Source organism: Protopterus annectens, chromosome 1.part1, assembly GCF_019279795.1.
Source record: "Protopterus annectens isolate FY-2018-M chromosome 1.part1, PAN1.0, whole genome shotgun sequence".
NCBI lineage: Eukaryota > Metazoa > Chordata > Ceratodontiformes > Protopteridae > Protopterus > Protopterus annectens.
Genome location: NC_056726.1, coordinates 1980445396 through 1980468988, shown reverse-complemented (window position 1 = coordinate 1980468988; position 23593 = coordinate 1980445396). Strand labels below are relative to the sequence as shown.

General features: G+C 45.7%; 1 protein-coding gene across 1 annotated transcript in view; it reads left to right on the top strand.

Annotated features, from left to right (window-relative positions):
• Positions 1–20156, top strand: part of GLO1 (glyoxalase I) — an 873638-nt gene extending 853482 nt beyond the window's left edge. Inside the window, exon 6 of the mRNA XM_044085287.1 lies at positions 19930–20156. Within this exon, the coding sequence (XP_043941222.1) occupies positions 19930–20021 (92 nt within the window). The 3' untranslated portion in view covers positions 20022–20156. The remainder of the gene's footprint in view (positions 1–19929) is intronic.
• The last annotated feature ends 3437 nt before the right edge of the window (positions 20157–23593 follow it).

Sequence of the window (23593 nt, the reverse complement as noted above, 5' to 3'; positions counted from 1 at the left end):
GAAAACATGAAAAAGCACCAAGAGTAGCTGTTAAAATTCAGCCTTTTAGCACAAAGTCGTTCTTCTAAACTTGCAAGCCCAAAAGGGATGCTGAGGCCAGAACTTGCTGTTGAGGTCAGCCATTAAAGTGCTGTGTTGGTGTCTGAATAAGCATTTAATTAAGCCATGCATTTGTAACACTGGACTGTCAATAGGGGCATTTTCTCCAGAGTTAAACCTTACTCTACATTTGATAAACACATCTCAAGTTCTTTTCCTGGAACTAACACCTTTTTTGAGTTATCACTTGTGACATAAACAAATTTACATTTATACAAAAGTAATCAAACTACATTAACAAACAATCTGATATTGTTCATCCTCGTTCATTCCTTATGCATGGGTATCGGTTCCAAGCTCGGAACCGAGCCGGCCATTTTCCAAGCTCACATCAGCTTCAAACTCTCGAGCTAAACTCTTACCCAGAATCCCCCTCTCCCTGTTACCTCAGATTTCGTTTGCCGCATTGCCATCCTGTTGTGTCAAGCTACTTCTCTTGAGCTAAGTACAGTCAATTGTTGTTTAATTGCTTTACAAATTACTTTTCTGTCAGAAAAGTTGATATTTTATAGTCTCTTGCCCTATCGCATCTAGCGTTCATAATTTCCTCAGGTTTTTTTGTCCTTTACTTATCAGTTTTGCCGCGAGGTAATTTTCTCTTTACCATCGTTGGTAATCCTTTTCCCTTTCTCTTTCATATCTTTAGGTACTCTCTTGTACCATTGTTGGTACTTTTCTATTAGTTAATATGGCAGATAAAAAAGGTAGTCTGGGGTTTAAGCGGTGTTCTGATTGTGGACACAAACTGCCTACTTCTGATGCACACTCTGTGTTTATTGTTTGAGAGCTTCCCATTTATCTTTTGAACCACCTTGTACTATTTGTGAGAACTTTTCTAATAGAACTTTGTTCAAAAGGAAAAACAAGCGGATACTGAAGGGACTTCTAAAAATCTCCCTTTTCAGAGGCTATTTCTGGGTCAGAGGTTTCAACCCCTTCTAAAGCCCATAAGAAAATGGATGTTTCTACTAAGGCAAAATCCTTGCCTTCGTCCCTGGCTAGGGACTCTCACCAACCAAAACCTAAAAAGGCTAAAATTTTGGCTCTGGAGCTTTCCGTCAGCCCCAGTGCTTTTGGTGCCCAGACCTTCGACACCGAGGCCTTCGGCTCCATTAGTGATTTCTGCTCCGTCCTCTCCTGCAGCCTTCTACATATCGGCACCGAGGGGCTCTCTTCGGTTCAGACCATTACCACTGTATCGGCACCAACCGTTCAGTCAGTGCACACCTTGACCGAGTCGGCTCCGAGATCTTCCTCAGAACCAAGGCCTTTATTGACTCCAGGTTTGTCGGTTCCAGCTTCGGCACCGGCAACCACTTCAGCACCAATCCTGTGTCGGTGCAGACAATGACATTGGCACCGATGACTTCTTCGGTGCAGACTACAGTAGTTCAGTCTTTCTCGGCACTGTTGTCCTCTGTGCGGTCAGATAAGATGGGCACCGAGTCTGCCTCTTTTGTGAACTGGCCTGTTTCTCCCTCAGTCTCTGTGAGGTCCACTAGAAGCCTTTCCGAACATGATGTGTTGCATCTTGTGGACTAGGCATTCTTGGCCAGAGGTATTCCACCCCCCAGGAACTATCCTTCCTTGGGAGGTGATCACCCATCTCCAAAGACACCTTCTTATTCTCCTCGTTCATTGCCTTTTGAAGTCCATAGAATATAGTATAGTCTTCCCCTCCTGCGGTTCCCTTTATGGATCTCACAAAGGAACTGCAGCTGCCTTCATGGCAGGAAAGTTTTGCTATGACCCAGGATGTCAGCTGTGACACGCATAGCTTGCTGTTCCACAACCATCCAGGGACTCCGGGTTGGCAGGCTGAGCCACTTAGGATAGGAGTGCCCCATGTCCTAGACATACACTCCTCTCCAGGTGGACCAGCCTTCCAAATGATGGAGAAGGCTTTCGCTGCTGCTGGCAATACCGGACTGTCTATACCTCCACCCTCCTCTGGTACACTGGTTTCACAAGTCGCATTTAGCAGACACTGGGTGCAAGGGCCTCAGGACATATTCCCTCCGGAGTCCCTTTTTCCGTTGTCTTCCCCAGCTTCTCCCACTGAGGAGGTCCACCGGAAAAGTTTGTGTAAAAGGAAGCACATGGACTCCACAGAAGAGTCCCTCGCCGAAGACACAGATTTTGATGAGGGGGAAGGATCCCCTTGGTCACTCTCTGAGGTATCCTTTGGCGACATCCTCGAAATCCTGAAACAGAGAGGTGACTGGCAGTCCTCTAATCCGACCCCTGAGGAATCTGTGTTCCTGCAGGCCTTTCGCGCCGGCCCCCTACCTCCTGGGTTACTCCACCTGCCGAGGAACTTGTCAAGTTCATCGTGCAGCGTGCTTGGAAGGCCCCCGATACCGTCAAAGCTATTCCCCGGAGGCCAGATAAGATCTTGTCCCCTCCTGCTTCGGATCCCCATTGGTCCAAAAGTCTTCCTGTAGACGCTTTGGTGGTGGTGGCCGCAACAAAAAAAGGATCTGGCAGAAGAAGAAAGCCAGACTGTCCGTCTGCCTAAAAGAGAGTCCCGGTCCCTGGACAGAATAGGGAAGCGCACCTTTGCTTCTGCGACCTTTGCTATCAGGTCCCTGAATTATATGGCACATTTTGCCAGGCTTCAGAGAGATCTGGTTTCTGAGCTCTCTGAAACCTTTGCTGGTGCAGTGTCTGATGAGGTCCGTGACAAATTGGCCTCTCAGCTGGCCACCATTGAGTCTGTATCTAACTCCTCTATGCAATTGATGTCTCACGCATCAGGAGCAGCAGCTAGAGCGGCCGGTACAGCTGCGGTCTTGAGATGACACGCCTGGATGCGCTTGTGCAACTTCGCGGAACCTTTTAAGTCTTCCTTTCTTAATGCCCCCATTGAGCCCTCCTCGTTGTTTTGGCCCAAAGTTAAAAGCACACTGGCCAGATGTGAACAGGATGGTAAGACCCTTTCTGCCGTAGGTGTCCATTACTCTTCCTCTCAACATGCTTTCTCCCGAAACCAAAAAGAGTGGGAAGATATGGTTCAAGAAATCTCAGGGTCCTTTCCGTGACACACAGGCCGAGTTCTCCCACAGAGGCAGAGAGGGAAACTCACAGGGAAGACGTTCCTTTCGGGGCAGAGGGGGGACTGTGTAACCAGGGTTCCAGGGATTATTTCCCTGGTCAATCCTACCAGCGCTCCTGAAGAGCTGCCCAACTCCTTTCCTCTAGAGGTGGTTGAGGAACGTTTCTTCTTGTACCCTTCTGCCTGTCTAACCATCACCACCAATTCTTGGGTACAAAGGATCATAATCAGAGGCTATCATATCCCCCTCGATCTTTGTCCCGTCCCTTCAAAAAATCTTCCCGACGTCCCACCAAGTCAAAGGGAAGAAAGCAGCACTAGAGATAGAAAAGCTGTTAAGAAGTCATCCAAATGGTCCCTCCAGACCAGATAAAATCTGGATTCTACTCAAGACTATTTTTGGTGCCAATCTCAATCTGAGATAACAGGGAGAATGGGGATTCTGGGTAAGAGTTTAGCTTGAGAGTTTGAAGCTGACGCGAGCTTGGAAAATGGCCAGCTCTGTTCCGAGCTCGGAACCGATATCCATGCGTAATGACGGAACGAGGATCAACAATACAGATGGAATGTTATGGTAAGACATAACTTCTTTTTATACTTCACATATATTGCTATATATCATATTACCTAAGCAACATTACATAAATTATTCAATTCCTGCCTTTCTTGTTAAAAAAAAAAAAAAAAACGAAACATCTTTATTAAACCATCACTTACGACACAGGCAATCATACATTTATACAAATGAAAGAAAATCACACCGATGCAATCCTAGTTGCAAGTATTTTACATCACAAACCATACCCACTCCCAGTTACAAACATTATACATTAATCTACCCAAACATTTGAAGTCAAATATTAGATAACTCATTTAAGTCCTGTTGTCTTTTAAACCTCATTCTTCCCCTGTATATATTGTTCCCACAATTACCATTTTTTTCCTAGATCTGCTGACCTTTGTGAGTTGCTGCTAAGATCTCATGTTCAGATGATCTCTCAAGCAGAGAGGCATTGTAAATGTGTCTGCTGTGAGGGAGAATGCTGTTTATTGTTTTGTGGTATTCTAATTAGCTGAAGTGCAGCTCTGAGGTACATTAGTAGAAGGTTCTTCCATACATTTTTGTCATTAACATTGACTTTTTACTTTTTAACAAATTTCCATTAAAAGAGCTTATGCCAGAGGCAGAGAGAGCAAACCTGTAGATAACCAAGCTGTGCTGAGTTTGAATAGTGACTCTGGTTGATGGCACACACATGGGGTTGGGCATGCCCATCTTGGGTTCATAGATTGGTACTTGCCTATCAGCCCTAGGGCCTATAAAAGCCTAGCCATAACAATTCCCTGGCTATTTCTTACCACAATATTTACTTCCCTGGACCCTGTCTAGCAGGGCAACTGATGTGATCCCCGGGGTGAATTTCCCATCTCCCATCCAGTCGTCAAGGTTCCTTTTATAGAGGGCCAAAGAGGCGCTCTGCTTGACTTAGTCTATTCCAGAGTCTGGGTAGTCTCTGGGTCAGGAACCTATCCCTCCAGCATGTTTTGTTCATTGTGATGACAAGGTTTAGATCCCTGAAGCATGTGGCTCTGAGGGATTTGAGATTTCTTTAAGTGGAGCATGTCCAACAGCTCTGTGTTTGACGTGGCCTTGTATGTTAAGCAAAGATGACTTCTAAGTAGACGATATGTGATGGAGTATAGTTGGAATTTTTTTTAGACTGTCAGCATAGGGCATCTGTTTTAGGCCTGTGATTCTTTTAGTGAGGCATTTCTGCGGCCTTTCCAGTTGTTGCAAATGTCTTGAGAGGTACATACCAAACAGGGCGTTGTATTCTATAATGGGTCTAATTAAGGATGAGTACAGTGGGACAAACCTCCTTTTTTCTGAATGAAAAGCCCTTAGTAGTGAGGTGGGCCACATAGGATTTCCTGACTGTTGTGGCGATGTGGTTATCGAAGGTGAGGCCACTTTCCACCTTTGTCCCAAAGTCTCTTATCACACTTGTACTGCCACTTATGTGGTAATTCACGGGTACATGTTTTTTCCCCAAAGGGCATAACTATACATTTCTTGGCATTGAGCTTGAGCCCATAGCTCTGGCACTAAGCATCTGTTTCTGTAAGGCCTTTAGAATATCCACATCATTTGGGGATTCAATAATGGCTCCCCGTTTGCAGTCATCTGCAAACATTGGTAGCCAGAGTCCCTTAGTGTTGGCCTGTACTTCAGAGAAGTAGATGCCAAACAACAGCGGTCCCAGGACTGAACCCTGAGGTACTCCACTTGTCAGGTGCTGGATTTGGAGTCAGCTACTTTTACAGTGTGGGTTCTGTCAGTAAGCCAGTTGGCAACCCATCCAGTGATGTAGGGATTAATGCCCAGCTTAGCAAGTTTATCTATGATTCCAGAGTAGGGGATGGTGTCGAAGGCCTTGGCAAGGTCCAGATAAGCTGTGTGGACTGCCTTACCTTTGTCCACAGCTCTGGAGACTGATTTGAATAAGTCAGTCAGGTTCAGAAGACAAGATCGGCCCTTCACGAACCCAAACTGGGTGGGGTCCAGTGTTTGAAGGTTGCCAATGTCTTTATAAGTTCCATGATAATACGTTCCATGGCCTTGCAGATCAGGCTCATCAAACTGATAGAGCGATAGTTCCTAGGATCCAAGTTGGATCCCCCCTTGTGGAGTGGGATAAATGTAGCTGTGCGCTACTCAGTGGGCATGAAGCCTGAGGTGAGGCTATGACTAAACATGACACTTAGGTGAGGTGCCAGTTCATTTTGTAGTTCATGTAGTACACAGCCTGGGATGTCTTTTTGTCCCATGGATGCTGTATTCTTAGCTTTGGAGAGTGCTGTTTTTACCAATGTGGCCATTATTACTGGAATTTGGCAATCTTTCGGTATTGATATGGGCTCTTTAGGGGGTGAGAGCGGGGTGAAGTTGGCGCTGAATCAATCTGCCAGGATATTGGTAATATCCTTGGGATCAATATATTTAATGCCATTCTGTTGTAGCTCAGAGCAGATCTGAGCTTTCCCATTTAGATTCTTGACATAGCTATAGAATGCCTTGTGGTTGTCTTTGGAATCTTTGGCAATTTTATTTTCATAACTAGCTTTGGAGGATTTTATGAGGGATCGCCGCTTCTTACTGAGGCTGGTAAGGGAGATTTTTGCATCCTGAGATTTTCCTCTTTTCTGCAACAGTTTCTTCCTTTTGTTGTAAGGTTTGTTTATGGCAGGGGATCACCAGATTGGCTTCCTTTTTTTGGAGGAGAGCGTCTTGTTTCCGTTTCATATGGCAGAATTCATGCACAAGTGGATGTGCTCGTACAGTGCCTTAGTGTAGGATTTACCAGTCAAACTTTCAGTTCCCATCTGCATGGGTGTCATGAAGTTTGTCACTTCTGACTTGAGTAGCATGAAGTTGGCTTTGGAGAAAATTTTTTTTTACGGAGGTTTCCTTGCTGGTGGTGAGGGAGGGATGTGGATGTCAAGGGTGATTAGCTTTTGGTCAGACCTGATCAACGAGGGGGTGACCATAGGTGTGGAGCATCCATTTCCCATGTTGGTAATGACCAGGTCTAGGATATTGGAGTCCCTGGTGGGACTATGGATTAGTTGATCCAGGGCATTAGAATTTATGAATTCCAAAAACCTTTGGGCAAAGGTGTTGGTACATGAGTAGTTTTCCCAGTTAATGGCAGGGTAGTTGAAAGCGCCTAGTATTAGGGTGTTTTGTTGTATCTTAATATTTTCCAGTATGTTTAGAAAGGTGTAGTGAGAATCTTGGGGCATGGTGAGGTATCTGTAGCAAGCTACAATTTGGATTGCAGTCTTACCTAATATTAGTTGCACCTGGAGAATTTCAGGCACATTGTGTTCATAGGTTCATAGTTTAGTACTAAGCTAACTGCCCTTGCGAGCCATTTTAAGCCTAGCCAATTATCCCTTGTGAGACTCAAACCCTGCACCTTGTGTTTGTAAGGCAAACACCTTAGCCATTAAGCCATCCTAGTGGTGTGAATATCCTTGTTGAATATGGGCACTCCTCCATCTTTAGTGTTTCGGTCCTGGTTTGGTGGCCGAAAAGTGTGGTAAGAGTTGTAGCTTGGTATTGCAGGGATGCTGTCTGGAGCCTTGAACCAGATCTCAGTTACTGCACAGTTATCAATGTTCCCCATTTTTAGGAGTGGCTCGAGAGAGTGCATTTTGAGGTTTAGACTTTTAGCATAGATTAGCATTACATTCAGATTTTCCACGCTTATACCTGTTACGGTCATGGTTTTGTCCTTTGAACTTTGCCTAAAAAAGGCACTATAGTGGTGGCAAGAGCTTTAGCCAGTAACCTGAATCCCAGGGGCGACAGGTGCAGACCATCACTGTCAAAGCATCGTGGTCTGTCTATCATGTCATCCCAGGCAGACAGATACTGGATCCCCTTTGAATGACACCAGAAGCTTAGACAATTGTTAGTGTCAGTCATTTTGTCCTTGTACTGTGATATTATTCTGGCCGAGGGCAGGATACAACTCAGGGCTAGGGTCATACCTCTTGGGGGAAAGAGGACATGCACACTGGTCATGTGTGCTGGTTGATGTCTTTGGTGGAGACCAGAAACAGTTGCATGGTGTCATCTCTGGGTGGGTAGAAAAGTCCAGTTCTTTTGCAGAAATGATTTCCATTGTATATCCCACCCACAGGCCGTGGGGGGCACTTGGAAGTAGGATATAAAGTAGCTGAGCAAACTCTTCTGTAGATGTTTGGCCAGAGGATGGGGAAAACATTCTGATTTCAGTTAATGCATGAAATTTCTCTTAAATGGCAGCAGCTGCTTCCATTGCTTGTTTCAAGGACATTTGAAGATGCTTGTAGTGTTTGTGGTCCCCAAATGCTACAGTTTCGATATCTGCTCCAGGTTTTCCAAGGTTGCTTGGTATCTCTATACTGCAGGATTCTTCTGATCCTTTCACCTTATTTGGCATTTTTAGCTTCCTTGTTTAAGGAAGGAGGGTTTTGGATCCGTTTTGGTATTTTGAACTGTAGACTGACTGCTGAGGGCCCTTTTGACATTAGATAAAACACTGAATATTCGTTATATCAATTAGTCTTTGAGGACTCTCTGCATTGGCTATCATTTTACCCTTCATTCAGCTCTTTTGTTGGACAGAAGCCCTCTAGCTTTGAGTAATTCACTCTGGGTATTCTTTTTATTTAAATTTGCATCCTTGTATCTTGCGTTTTTTTTTTTTTTTTTTTTTTCTCTTCTCTTGTAATGTGTGGCATATGCTCATTTAGTTTGAAGTCATATGTGTGGTGCAGGGGTCTGGGTGCACCCTCTTTGCTGGGCATATTGATGCAACAAAATGTACCAGCAAGTAGTCCCTGATCTTGAAACATAAGACTAATTGGTGTGAGATGGTATTTAATAAAGGAGATCCTAGCCATATTTCCACTGCAGTAGTTACTATAGAAGAGCTAATGAGTACTTGTTTATATTGTTTATGGCTTTATTTGCAGTGCTTTTATTTTTAGGTGTTCACACATGCTTCAGATCATTTTTATCTGAGCAAGTAATTTAATGATCTGAAGTAGTTAACTTCATTTTATCTGCAACCTGTGGGTATTTGGATCCATATCGGGTCAGAGCTGGCAACTTTTCAAGCATCTGCTCCAAGCTCCTCCCCCTTATCAAATGGGTGTATAGCTCAGTGGTAGAGCATTTGACTGCAGACCCATGACCCTTGACCCATAACCCATCACCATCTCCTACTTTCCCTCAGATTTCGTTTGCCGCTTCGTGCATCAGCATCGTGGTCTCCGGAGCTGTGAGCAATTAAGGTTGTAGTAAGTGCTTTTTGGAAAAAAAATTTCTTGTGTGTAGTGAGAGTTTGTCTTGGTTCCTTTTTCCTCCCCCAAACGCTTGTTCATCAGAAAAAGTTAGTGAAGTACTTTAGTGTAGGCCCGCCCTTCCCCTTAGGTGTGCGTGGTTTTAGTGTGTGTGTGTGTGTGTGTGTGTGTGTGTGTGTGTGTGTGTGTGTGTGTGTGTGTGTGTGTGTGTGTACGCGCGCGTGTGGAATGGCTGGTCAGCCTAAACCTACATTTAAGAAATGCACAGAGTGTGGCCATAAGCTTTCACTGGTGGATGGTCACACTGTGTTGTTTGCTTAGACGTTCCACATTTGTCTACCCAGTGCAGTGTGTGTGTGTGTGTGTGTGTGTGTGTGTGTGTGCTGGTTTTAATCCTAGGGCCTTAAAGGAGAGGAAGGCCAAACTGGTGGCTAAAGGCCTTCTCCCTGTTTCCACGCTGGACTTGTCTTCCTCGATCTCTGTTTCCACAGCTAAAGCCCAACCCCCCCCCCCCCCAGACAGGGACTTATCCTCCCACTAGTCCTGTTGAAGGGGATGCAAAAGGAAGACGAAGGAAACAAGGACAGAGACAGAGAGAAGGGGGATAGGCCCCTTAAAAAGTCTCCAGATCAGGAGTCCTTCCCTAGCCTGCCTTCCAAAGGTATCAAGACCTGTGTCTCCTCGGCTCCACTCCCCTAGTTTCCCCCCGGAACCGAGCCTTCATCCAGATCTTTGCAGCGTCCAGCTAGAGCTGAGTCAGTTGCTTCCTCGCGCTCGACTCTGAGTCTCTCTGAAATGGATATGGACAGGATGATGAGATTTATTCGGACCCAAATCCAGATGGGAGTCTTGCCAGGCCCCTCTCCCTCTGGAGGAGGGACCTCCATGCCATTCTTTCATCCTATTTCTCCTTCCCCGATCCAGCCAGTGGTTTTGGGGTTTATGGACCCGAGGATCTTCAGAGCTGTGGATTCGGCGCCGATGGTTCCTCCAGCCTCGACAATTACCTTGAGTTCTTCAGATCCGACCAGTTCGGGGCCGAGGACAGGGAGTCTGACCCGAGAAGATGGAGGTGTCTTCGGCTCTGACTTTGTCGGATCAGAGCTGTTTCTTTGGAGCTCTGTCTACCCTAGCCTCTGTCCGGATCCTCACTGCGTAACCGGGGAGAGCTTCCACCCTGTTGGGTGCTAAGGAGGTGGGCTCTCCATCGGCGTTCGACGTGGTGGAGAGGGTTCTCTCCCAAGGATTGAGACCCCAGCCTATTTCCTTGGATTCCACCCAGATGCCCTCTGATTCGGTTACGACTCCCTTCAGCTTGTCCCAGGGACAGCCCATGCTAGAGGACCCCCAGGCAGTTCCCTGGAGGAACCCCCCACGGTGCACAATCCCTCTTAGAGTCCCAACAAAGAGGGTCCTTGTAAGCACACGTGTAAAAGGAGGCACCTGGACTTCCCCAAGTCCTTGACAGAAGACACGGATTTAGATGAAGGAGAAAGTTCCCCCAGGTCACCTCCAGAGGTTGTCTGCTTTGGAGACATCATGGAGATCCTCCGCCAGAGGGGAGGTTGGTCAGCCCCAAAACCTTCTATGGATGAATCAGTGTTCCTGGAGGCTTTTGGCATGGGCCCATCTATGTCCTGGGTGTCCCCGCTGGCAGATCCCTTGGTGGATCTTATCACCATGTGGGTATGGAAGGATAGAGCCGATACCCAAACGTCCGGACAAGATCCTCTCTCCACCCTTGGACAGACAGTCCTGGTATAAAGGATTTTCCGGTGGATGCTATGATGGTTGCAGCAGCCACCAAGAGGGAACTGGCTCAGGAAAGTTCCTCGATCCACCCTCCTGACAAAGAGTCCAGGATGGTAGATCGATTTGGGAAGCGAGTGTATTCTTCAGTGACGTTTTCCATCTGAGTGCTGAACTATTTGGCACATGTTATTCGACTGCAGCGAGACCTAGTCACGGAGTTAGCTGAGTCGCCCCCAGAGTCTTTGTTGCAGGAGGACAAGCATCTGTTCTCCGTGAAAATGTCAACACTGAAGTCAGTATCAAACACGTCTGTGCACCTACTTTTCTATGCTATGGAAGAAGCGGCTAAGGTGGCTGGGACTGGCGTGGCTATGAGGTAACATGCTTGGCTCAGACTGTCAATTTGCAGACCCCTTCAAGGCATCTTTCACAAATGCTCCCTTCAGTGGTTCTCCCTTTGGGAAGACTATACGTGACACCCTTGTCCAGAGTGAAAAAGATGGGAAGACTCTGTCTGCCGTCTGAATCCGCTTCTCTAGTCCTCAAAGGTCCTTTTCTAGGAATCGGAGAGGGCAAAAAAAGATGTGGTTCCGGAAATCAGTTTTCCTGGGACTCTCAGGACAAATCGTCCCCGAGAGGCAGAGGGGGACATGACAGACGCCATCCCAGAGGCAGAGGGGGTCCAAGGAACTTTGGGTCTAGGGAGCCCTTCTCAGACACGCCCACGCAGCAGCCCTGAGGGGTTGCCTGACTGTCCTACTCTGGAGGCAGTCGTGGAAAGATTCTTTGCATCCAATGGCTTGGGAGTCCATAACTGCAGATCTTTGGGTGCTTCAAATAATATCCAGAGGCTACACCATCCTGTTTGTTGCCCCTCCCGTCCAACCAAAGCACCTCCCAGAGGTCCCACCCGCTCAAAGGGAGATGGCAGCGCTAGAGATTTCCAAGCTGCTTCTCAAACAAGCCATTTTGGACCTGGCTGTCGCCAAACAGAAATTCTGGATTGCCGTCCTGTAGTCTATTCTACCTTATCGAGAATGCGACTGGATGTGCTCGATAGACCTCCAGGACGCTTACTACCATATCAAGATTTGCAGATGCTCCAGGAGATTGATTTTGCTTCCGGATGGGAGCCAGTCATTTCCAGTTCAGAGCCCTACCCTTCGGTCTCACCACAGCCCCCAGGGTGTTTACCAAGGTAATGGCAGTCGTAGTGACTCACCTGAGGCTTCAGGGAATTCAGGTATTCCCTTACCTAGACGACTGCCTCCTCGCTACTTTCATCAAGCGTTGTCTTTGCCAAGCCAGAGACTCCCTTCCTTCAGCTTGCAATCTGGCTAGGGATCACTATCAATGTTTCCAAGTCCCTTTTGGACCCATTGCAGATCTTGGACTTCATTGGGGCACGGCTGGACACCCTTCGACTGAAAGTCTTTCTAACTGCAGACAGGGTCCAGAGTCTACGGGCCCATATAGCCATAGTTCTTGGCCCCAGGTTATCCAAGGCAGGTGACGTTCTCAGAGCCCTGGGCTCTATGGCTGCAGCAATCTTGATCCTCCCCTATGCGCGTCTTCACATGCGGGTTCTTCAATGGACTTTAGCCGTACAGTGGTCTTGGCTAGATCTCCCCATGGAACATCCAGTTAAAATCAGCAAAGCCTGCAGGGCGTCACTCCTCTGGTGGCTCCATTCCCCAGTGATTGCAGTGGGGCGCCCATTTGTTTCACCCACAGCCTAAGTCACAGTGACCACAGACACCTCCCAGCTCGGGTGGGGGGGGCATTATCTGGGGATGACGGTCCAAGGCACGTGGTCCCAGATCGAGACCAGATTGCACCTCAATGTTCTGGAGATGAGAGCAGTGCTTTTAGCGTTGCAAGGCTTCCACACTGTTCTTCCTCCGAGGACTATTGCAATTCAGTCAGACAACATGTCAGTTGTCTGGTACATCAACAAACAGGGAGGAACCAGATCTTACCCTCTGTGTCGCGAGGCCATGAGAGCGTAGGAGTGGGCGATCTCCACCAGTCGGTTTCTGATTGCAACGCACATCCCGGGACGCTCCAACATTTTAGTGGACAGATTGAGTTGGGCTATTCTAATGCCATAGGAGTGGTCTCAGAAGCAGTCGATAGCAGAGGAGATTTTACTTGCGTGGGGTCAGCCTTGCAATCTGTACGCATCTCCTTCCATCGCGAAGTGCGACGACTTCTTCAGTCTGATTCCCTCTCCAGGGGATCTCCCCAGAGACGCTCTAGTCCATGCTTGGCCTCCCAGGTTGCTTTATGCTTATCCCCCATTACCACTCATTCTGAAGTTTCTTCAGAAAGCTTGCCGACTGGGTTGCAAAGTGATCCTCATTGCCCCGTTCTGGCCTCATCAGGTGTGGTTCCCCTTCCTCTGATCTCCTGTTCTAGCTCCTCCTTGGGTTCTGGTTCCCTGCTCAGATCTCATTTCTCATCCCTTGGGCACTTGTCCGCCCAACCCGGACAGCCTCAAGTTAGCATCTTGGATGTCCTTCAAGGATGCATCTGCAGTCATAACATATGGGTTGTCCTGCCTCAGGCAGCCCTTCGGTTGGCCGGATTCCAAAGTCTGGGTCTGGCCTCTGCTGATGTCGCACTTTCCCCGACGTCAGAGCGTCTGGGGTATAAAAGCAACAGCCGACGCCATTTTCCTCAGTCTTTCTTGCCGCACGGTGCCCGAAGCAGAAGCTGTTCGCAAGTGCCGGTCAGTCAGATCCAGTGAATTCAGCTACCGAAGACTTCGAAAAAGCTAAGTACCCCGTTGGGGACTCTTTCTTGCCTCAGCCGATGTCAGATAAAGTAAATAATTGTTTAACTTGTGGGAAACAAATACCTCATAAGGATTTCCATTCCTACTGCCTTCCTTGCTTAGGCCCAGACCACAACGTATCGGCCTGTTCAGCCTGTGCTTCCTTCAACCGACGAACTCTTAGACGTCGGTCGGAGTTTGCAGAGGAATTTTTTGGGGCTAGTTTTGCATATAAAATGCCGTCGGAGACTCCGACATCGCATTTGGTGAAAAAACGGAAGGACAAGGACCAACACTCGCGGTCTGCGGTTTCGGCTGAAACCACAGTAAGTGTCTCGGTTTCGGCCGAAACAGAGTCCTCGGAGATTCCTTCTTCCGAATCCACTCAACTGACCACCGCGGCCCGGGAGGCCCCGGCTGAGTCGGCTACAGAGCTACCTACCGAAACCAGTGTCCAGGAAATGTCCGACACCATGCCTTTGGACATATCTACTCCTGCACGTGGGGCAGCTAGGCCCCCTGCTTCCATGTCCATTAAGGCCTTTTCTAGGGCTAAAGCTGCTAAACTTTCTAAAGCTTTGCCTCCCAAGACTACCTCCCAGAGGCCTTCCTCTAGTTCTCAGATCTTCAGCCTTGCAGAGGACCTTATTTCTTTAATTAGAGGTTCACAACCTCACCCGGACAGGGCCTGTCACCCTCCACCAGACAAAAGGCCCAGGACTGACCCCTCTGACCCACACTCTTCAGTTGAGTCCACGGATGGATCTGAGTTGTCAGACCACCAGGAGGAGGCTTATTCGCCCTATGAGGATTCTGATGCTGAAGAATCTATCCCTTCGGCCTCCCCTCCTGAAGAGTTTTCCTTTGATGAGACTCTACACTCCATGAGAGAGCATTTTCAATGGCAAGGTCTGGAATTCTCTGATTCTAGAAAAAGATTAAGGACCTTTTTACATTTGCCTCAACATAGGCCCTTAGCCATACCTCCTGTTTTGAATGTAATTGATGATGTGTACAATGATGTCAGTACAGCCCCTGATACTCTCCCTCCGGCCCCTGCCAAACCTGATAGATACTACAGGGTCCCGGATTCTCATTTTCATCTGTATAAAGCCCATTTTGCAGACCCAGAAACTATTTCTCAGGGCCCTAAAGGGGTTGCGGCTGCCACTGCCAAAAATCCTCTACCTTCTGAAAGAGAGTCTAGAGCTTTAGAGAGATGGGGAAAGAAGGTATATACTTCTGCAACTCTTTCCGTCAGGGCATTAAATTGTCAATTTCATATGATACAGTACCAAGAGTATTTGTTAGATGAACTGAATAAGAAGCTTTCTTCTCCTGAACCCCTTGACCGTAAATCCCTTCAGGATTTGGTACACAACTCACAGCAGGTTAGTAATCATTTCTTAAAGTGTGGTTATGATGCATTGGAGGCTTCATTTAGGTCAGCTATGACTGGGGCAGTTATTCGTAGAACAAGGCCAAGGATTTTACTCCAGACTATTCCTTGTACCAAGAAAAGAAAATCAATGGAGGCCTATTCTCGACCTGTCCGCACTGAATACTTACCTCATTGTGCCAAAATTCAAGATGCTGACCGTACAGCAACTTCTTCCCATGTTGGGCAAGGAGTCTTTGCAGGTGACTCTAGATCTCAAGGAGGCATACCTGCACGTCCCTATTCGACCAAGTTGCAGAAGACACCTCATATTTCTTGCAGGATCAGAGCATTATCAATTCTCAGCATTGCCCTTTGGCTTATCTACTGCGCCCAGAGTATTCACGAAATGCCTGGCATCAGTAATGGCACACTGCAGACTTCAGGGGATTCAAATCTACCCATATCTGGATGACTGCCTTATACAAGCGGACAACAAGGGAAATTTGATAAAGGACTTGGCCTATCCACCTGCTACAGGCCTTGGGATACACAGTCAACATCCAAAAATCAAGACTTGTTCCATCCCAAAGGATAACCTTTTTGGGTGCAGATCTAGACACAACCACCCAAATGGCCTTTCTCACAGAAGAAAAACAAAAACAACTTCCGGATTACTTCATGATTCTGACGAGACAAACTCAGCTTACTGCAAGGAAAATCCTGCAGGCCCTGGGTTACAATGGCATCCTGCATAATTCTGATACCACAGGCCAGGCTGCATATGAGAAAATTACAATGGTACCTAAGGAGTGTATGGTCTCAACACAGTCACAGTTTGGAAACTTTGATACCAATCATTCCTTGCCTTCAAAAGGAATTCCTGTGGTGGGCTCAGGCCTGCCAGTCCAACAGAGGGTTGCCTTTCAACAAACCAAAAACAAAACAAACCATCACCACGGACGCTTCAGACCGAGGATGGGGAGCACACATGGAGGGCAAATGTATCCAAGGCCTATGGTCTCAAGGGCAGCTACGCATGCACATAAACCAAAAGGAAATGCTGGCAGTGATGCATGCAATCGAGGCTTTCAAACCCTTCCTCCATCAAGGCCACCTGTTAATAAGGACAGACAACACCACGGTCATGTGGTACATAAACAAGCAGGGAGGCACACACTCTATCTATAGGACCTATGCCTGAAACTCAATATCCAACTGCAGTCCCAGTTCGTGCCAGGAAAAGAAAATACACTGGCAGACAGCTTAAGCAGAACTACCATGGATGCACACGAATGGATGCTGCACCCAGACATCTTCCAACTCATAGCAAAGGCATGGGGAATGCTGGAGATGGATCTGTTCGCCTCCCCCCTCAACCATCAACTGAAGACATTCTGCTCAAGGACATACCACCCACAAGCTTGGAGGGTGGACTCTCTCTCTTTCAGCTGGAAAGCTCTAAAAGTATATGCCTTCCCACCTCTCCCATTAATGTACAAGGTTCTACTGAAGATCAGGGAGGAACAGCCAAGAGTGATTCTGATAGCTCCAGACTGGCCAAGGCAACACTGGTATCCACTATTGAGGAGCATGTCACAGGCAAAACCATGGCCTCTCCCCCTATGGCCTCTTCTTCTGACGCAGAACAATTTCAAGATCATGCATCCCAACTTGAAAACATTGCAGCCAACTGCCTGGAAAATTCCTTAAATCCCAATCAAAATGTTTTATCACAGAGAGTGAAGGACATTATCATGGAAGCTCACCGGCCTTCCACAAGGAAGACATACTCAGCTAAATGGAAAAAATTTCTCATTTGGAACACATCAAAAGGCTTAGATGTGACAGTGGCAAGCATGACACATATTCTGGAATACTTAGCAGAATTGTTCCACAATGGCCTGTCCTATTCTTCCATTAAGATTCATGCCTCAGCAATTTCAGCAGAATACAATGTGGATCCACCTATCTTCTCGCACCCTCTCCTCAGGCAATTTCTGAGAGGGATCAAAAATATTAAACCTCCAAGAAAACCCCCTTTACCTGCTTGGGATCTCAACTTTGTGTTGGAGAAACTAACACTTCCTTTTGAACCAGCAGCATCAGCGGATCTACAGTTTCTGTCTTGGAAAACTGCATTCCTTCTGGCAATAACTTCAGCAAGAAGAGTATCTGAGTTACAAGCATTAATGGCAGTACAGCCATTTCTTATCTTCCATCAGGACAGAGTTTCACTAAGAACCAATCCTACTTTTATGCCAAAGGTGGTATCTAGGGTATCCTTGAACCAAGCTATTCACTTGCCTACATTCTTCCCAAATCCACAGAATAGAGGGGAAAAACTTCTGCACACCCTGGATATACACAGACTACTACACTACTACTTGTACAGAACTAAAAGTAGCAGAAAACTGACCAACTATTTGTAGCATATGCTACTGGGGTGCAAGGAAAAGCAATTTCCAAACAGACAATTTCAAAATGGATAGGAAATTGCATTTGATTTTGTTACTCCTTTCATGGAAAGACAGTTCCTGCAAACATCAGGCTTCATTCCACAAGGGCCACGGCCACCATTACAGCCTTCCTACGAGGGGTGGCTACCAAGGACATTTTAGAAGCTGCTACTTGGAGCTCCATGCATACATTTGCCAAACATTACAATCTACCTTTATACTCCAGATCCAGAGCAGGTTTTGCTACTGCAGTCCTGCAGGGGATCTTAACTACACCATCCTTTTCTTAGTACCTCCTCCCCCAGATTGGCTATGGTATTCTACCCATATGTTATGACTGCAGATGCATCCTTGAAGGACATAGTACAGTTTTGTACCTACCATAAATGTAGATGTCCGATAGGTATGCATCTGCAGTCAGGTTTACCCTCCCTCCTACCCCTCTGTGGTATTCCTAGGGTGCTTACCCCTCTTTTAGCTAGCTGGGGGAATCTATTATGGTGTATTTGTTTGTATATACATGTATATATATATATATATATATATATATATATATATATATATAATTTTGCAAATGTTTGGAATTTTATTGCATTTATCCAAATTTAGCCTTCCTAGAGGGCACTTGGCATCTGGGGCAAGAAAAACTGAGGAAAATGGCATCGGCTGATGCTTTTATACCCCAGACGCTCTGACGTCGGGGAAAGTGCGACATCAGCCGAGGCCAGACCCATACTTTGGAATCCGGCCGACCGAAGGGCTGCCTGAGGCAGGACAACCTATATGTTATGACTGTAGATGCATACCTATCGGACATCTACATTTATGGTAGGTACAAAACTGTACTTTGCTCCAGTTCCCTTGATTGCCAGGGCTTTCGGTCTTTCATCTTCAGTAAAAGCTATTCTGGTGGCGTCTCACAAGGCTTCCAGTAGGAAGATGTACCGCAGTAAATGGAAACCATTCTCTGTTTGGGCTTCTTGGAGAAACCTGGATCCTTTTACAGCCCCTGTTCCTGCAGTGTTGGATTTCTTTGCTAATATTTTTCAGCAAGGGGCTAGTTCCTCCACTGTGAAAGTGCAACTGGCAGCTATTTCGAATTTTCACGTCAGCAAAAACATGAATGCCCTGGCCTCTTCTAGACTGTGTAAGACTTTCCTTAAAGGCACCCTTCTTTTGCATCCTCCTATTAAGGACTCTGTTGCTGCTTGGGACCTCACCTTGGTTCTCCAGGCTTTAGTTGCTCCCTCCTTTGAACCTGCAGCATCAGTAGATTTTAAGTTCTTATCTTGGAAGACAGCCTTCCTACTGACCATTACGTCAGCTAGGAGGGTTTCTGAGATTCAGGCTTTGTTTGCCGTGCCTCCTTAATTGATCTTCCGTAAGGACAGGGTTTCTCTCTGCGCAAACCCTTCTTTCTTACCAAAAGTGGCTTCTGAATCAAACATTAATCAAACAACCTGCCTGTTTCCTTTCCAAACTTTCAAAACAAGGTTGAGTATAAACTGCATTTGCTAGATGTTCATAGACTACTTTATTTTTATTTACATAGAACAAAGCCCTTCTCTAAGTCTGACCAGCCATTTGTGTCTTTTTCTAAACCCTTTCTGGGTAAAGCCATCTCCAAGGTTTCCTTAACTAGATGGATTACACAATGTATTTTGCAAATTTACAGAGACAAAGGTCTGTCCCCGCCTGGTCCTATTAATGCTCATTCTGCCAGATCTATGGTGACTTCTGCTGCCTTTTGGTCTAGGGTTTCATTGGATGAGATTTGTGCGGCAGCAACTTGGGCAAGATCACATACCTTCATTTCTCATAAGTTGGATTTGATCTCCAGAGTGAGAGCATCCTTCGGCTCTGCGGTGCTCAGGAATACCCTTCCATGAGGGCCTCCCAGGAGTTTAAGTAGATGGGGACTCTGTCCCACAGGTTGCAGATAAAATGAAGTTAACTACTTCAGATAAAGAAGTTATGTACTCGCCATCCACCATACATCCATCTGAGTAGTTGCACTTTATTTTTCTGCAACCTTCCCCCGAACCTTCTCATGGTTTATTGTAAGTTGAGTTGCTGATTGGTTGAGTAGTGGCAAACTCGATCTGAGGGAAGGTAAGAGATTGTGATGGGTTATGGGTAAGGGGGAGGAGCTTGGAGCTCTGAGCAGATGCTTGAAAAGTTGCCGGCTTGGATCTGTATAACCACAGGTTGCAGAAAAATGAAGTGCAACTACTCAGATGGAGCGTTTTGGTGAGTACATAACTTCTTTTTTTCATCAGTGTATGCATTTTTTTTTTATTTCCTTGCATGTAAGCAGTATAAGCCATTTCCGGCACTTCTAGCACTAGTTTCATGGAGAAAAAAAGGACCTGTTTCCTTCTCCTGTTAATTCTGAATGATTATAAAAGATCGCATGAAAGTTTAACAGAATTTCCATAGAATCCAACCCAGTTTCTCTTAAGTGTTATAGTATCATATTGGGTCATCAGTATAAATTGAAAGGTGTAGGGACTGGATTCATATTCTTTACTGACCTTGTTTTTTTCTCTTTCAGGTAAAATGAAAGGCCTTGCTTTCATTCAGGATCCTGACGGATATTGGATTGAGATTCTTAGCCCAAATAATATGGTGTCAGTTGCTTCTTGAACCTGTAACGTATCTGTATTGACAAAGATGAGCAAAAACATTTTGTTTCCCATTTGCAAGTTGGACTGTGAACATAACAAAAAAAGCTGGCATTTACTGTACTAGAGAGAGGTTTAATAAAGCTTCTGTACAAACTTGGTGTGCCAGAATTTTTAATGTGTTTTCCTTATGTCAAGACACGTGAACGATCAACTATAGTGGTAATGTCAGTCAGTATGCAGGTTACATTGAAACAACATGCTAGTTTTATAGCAACTTTAATATTGTAAGCCTATAGTGTGCTTTTGGTAAATTTGACCTATTGCTGCTCAGCTCACTTAAACTAGTACTTAGAAACTGTTTGTTTGACTCTGCTGGGTAAATCCATGTTATATTAGTCATAGTTGCTGTATTATATCACAACATGTAACAGGCTTACCTGGCCTATAAAGGTGAGATTAGCTTTTGAAAATGCTGCAGTGCTGAGTTAAACGTGGTAATATTTTTAGAATGCCCTTATATCTTGTGGTCAGAACTTGAAACATGGTCTGCATCGTGTTGGGAAGCCATGTTTCACCATTTTTAAAGCAGAGCATCACTTTAAAACCTTAGTTTTTGTCAGAGTAGATTTCCAGAATTTGGAGAATTGCCATTCATTTATAAAAAAACGGTACTTAAAAACAATTAAAGAAACAACAATGCAAGATTAGTTTTCTTAATGTCACAAATTTTGGCATCACTACTGAAGGAACAGACAAGTAGTATCTTAAGTTATTTAAAACTGTTTTTGATTTAAATGCAATGATTGTTAAAGGTAGTAGTATGTATTCTTAATTTTGTGAAATTGGATTAATAAAAATGTGCAGCAAGGATATGCATGGTGGGAATGGTGTGGCAGCTGAGCAGTCTTAAGAAAGCTTTAGATGTTGGGTGTTCCTAATACCTGCAGCATATAGCTCTTTAAGTCAGTCAGTTCAGCATCCTTGGGACCAGATGACATCCAAGGCTGTGTACTACATGAACTACAAAATGAACTGGCACCTCACCTAAGTGTCATGTTCAATCATAGCTTCACCTCAGGATTCATGCCCACTGAGTGGCGCACAGCTACAGTTATCCCACTTAACAAGGGTGATCCACCTTGGATCTCGGGAACTACCGTCCCATCAGTCTGACAAGCCTGATATGCAAGGGCATGGAACACATTATCATGGAACTTGTAAATAAAGACATTGGCAACCTTCAAACACTGGACTCCACCCAGTTTGGGTTCGTGAAGGGCCAATGTTGTGTTCTGAACCTAATTGACATCTTCAAATCAGTCTCCAGAGCTGTAGACGAGGATAAGGCGGCCACCTATCTGGACCTCGCCAAGGCCTTCGACACCCCCCCCCTCTGGAATCATAGATACACTTACTAAACTGGGCATTAATCCCTACATCACTCAATGGATTGCCAACTGGCTTACCGGCAGAACCTAGACTGTAAAAGTAGCAGATTCCAAATCCAGTTCCAGCCAGGTGACAAGTGGAGTACCTCAGGATTCAGTCCTGAGACCTCTCTTGTTTGGCATCTACTTCTCTGAAGTACAGACCAACACTAAGGGACTCTGGCTAACAAAGTTCGTACATGACTGCAAACTGGGAGCCATTATTGAATCCCCAAATGATGTGGATATTCTACAAAAGGGCCTTACAGAAACAGATGCTTGGTGCCAGAGCCATGGGCTCAAGCTTAATGCCAAGAAATGTATAATTATCCCCTTTGGGGAAAGCCATGTACCCATGAATTGCCACATAAGTGGCAGTGCACTAAACACTGAAAGTGTGACGAGAGACATAGGGACACAGGTGGACAGTGGTCTCACCTTCGATACACATCACCACAACAGTCAGGAAATCCTATGTGGCACACCTCCTCACTTAGGGCTTTTCATCCAGAAAAAAGGAGATCATTGTCCCACTGTACTCATCCCTCATTAGATCCATTATAGAGTGCAACGTCCCATTTGGTATGTACCTCACAAGACATCTGCAACAGCTGGAAAGGCTACAGAAATACCTCACTAAAAGAATCACAGGCCTAAAGCAGATGGCCTATGCTGACCGTCTATATATATATATATATATATATATATATATATATATATATATATATATATATATATATATATATATATATATATATATATAGGCCATGTCAAACCCTTAGCTGTTGGACATGCTCCACTTAAAGAAATCCCAATCCCTAAGAGCCACACACTCCAGGGATCTAAACCTTATCACAATGAACAAAACATGCTGGAGGGGGATAGGTTCCTGACCCAGAGACTCTCCATACTCTGGAATACACTGCCCATACATGTCAAGCAGAGCGCCTCCTTGGCCCTCTTCAAAAGGAACCTTGACAATTGGATGGGAGATAGGAAATTCACCTCTGGGATCACGTCAGTTGCCCTGCTAGACAGGGGTCCAGGAAAGTAAATATTGTGGGAAGAAATATCCAGGGAATTATGGCTAGCTTGTATAGGCCCTAGGGACGATAGCCTAGTACGAACCTATGAACCATAAAAGGGATAAAGCCCAAATTAAGACACAGGAGACCCTGCTTGACTACTGGGCTCAAGTAACTGCTGGAGCTGGCAAGGGAAGGATGAGTGTACATATCTTTTGGGTGGGGGAGGGATGGAATAGAGTCATACTGCACCACTATCTCTTGCAGAAGGGTCAACAAAACAGTCCTGGGACAGTTCAACTCACCAAGCTGTGAACATGGCAGACTTTCTCAGCATCTGCACATAAGAATGCAAATGCATGACCCCACCCCCATAACAGGTGGCATACCTCCACTCTAGGTAAAGAAGATAGTATTCTGGCATTGAGGATAGATCTTTCAATGGCACAGTCAACCCCTGTGGCTGCTTAGATGACTGCTCCTTCAGAGCTGAGCCAGGCCTGATGGTGTAATGGCACAGGGACAAAAGTATGATAAAAGTGGCTACATCAACTGAAACGGCAAAGATGTAAAAAGCAGACTGACATTCCATAAGATATTTCTAAATGTTTGTTCCACAAATGCAGAGTTCTTTTTCAGAAAATACAAAAGTATGGACGTGATTGCCACTGTGACAGCAGCACTATAAAGAAGTTAAGTTCTCACCATAACGTTCCGCCTATGATGTCCATTTTCATTTATCCTCGATATATGGGTTTGGTTCCAAACCTCAAAACCAACTTGACTGTTAGTACAGCTCGCAAAGCCAAAATCTCTTGAGCTGAACCCTTACCTGCAATGCTCCTCTTTTAGTTACCTCGGGTCCAGTTTGCTGAAAGACGGAGAGAATGGAAAACCTCAAAAGCCTTCATAGAGACCCTGTCTGGGACTATATAACAATAACAGTAAGTGGTATGTGTCCAGTATCCATTCCACAAAAAACACCAAGGGTAGGAGGAAGGTCGGCGGGGAGTCGAGGATAAGTGAAAATAAACAACACAGATGGAATGTTATGGTGCATGCATAACTTCTTTATCTGATGTCAATTTTAATTTTATCCTCAACGTATGGGAGAGAGTCCCCGGCTACCTTTGATCTTG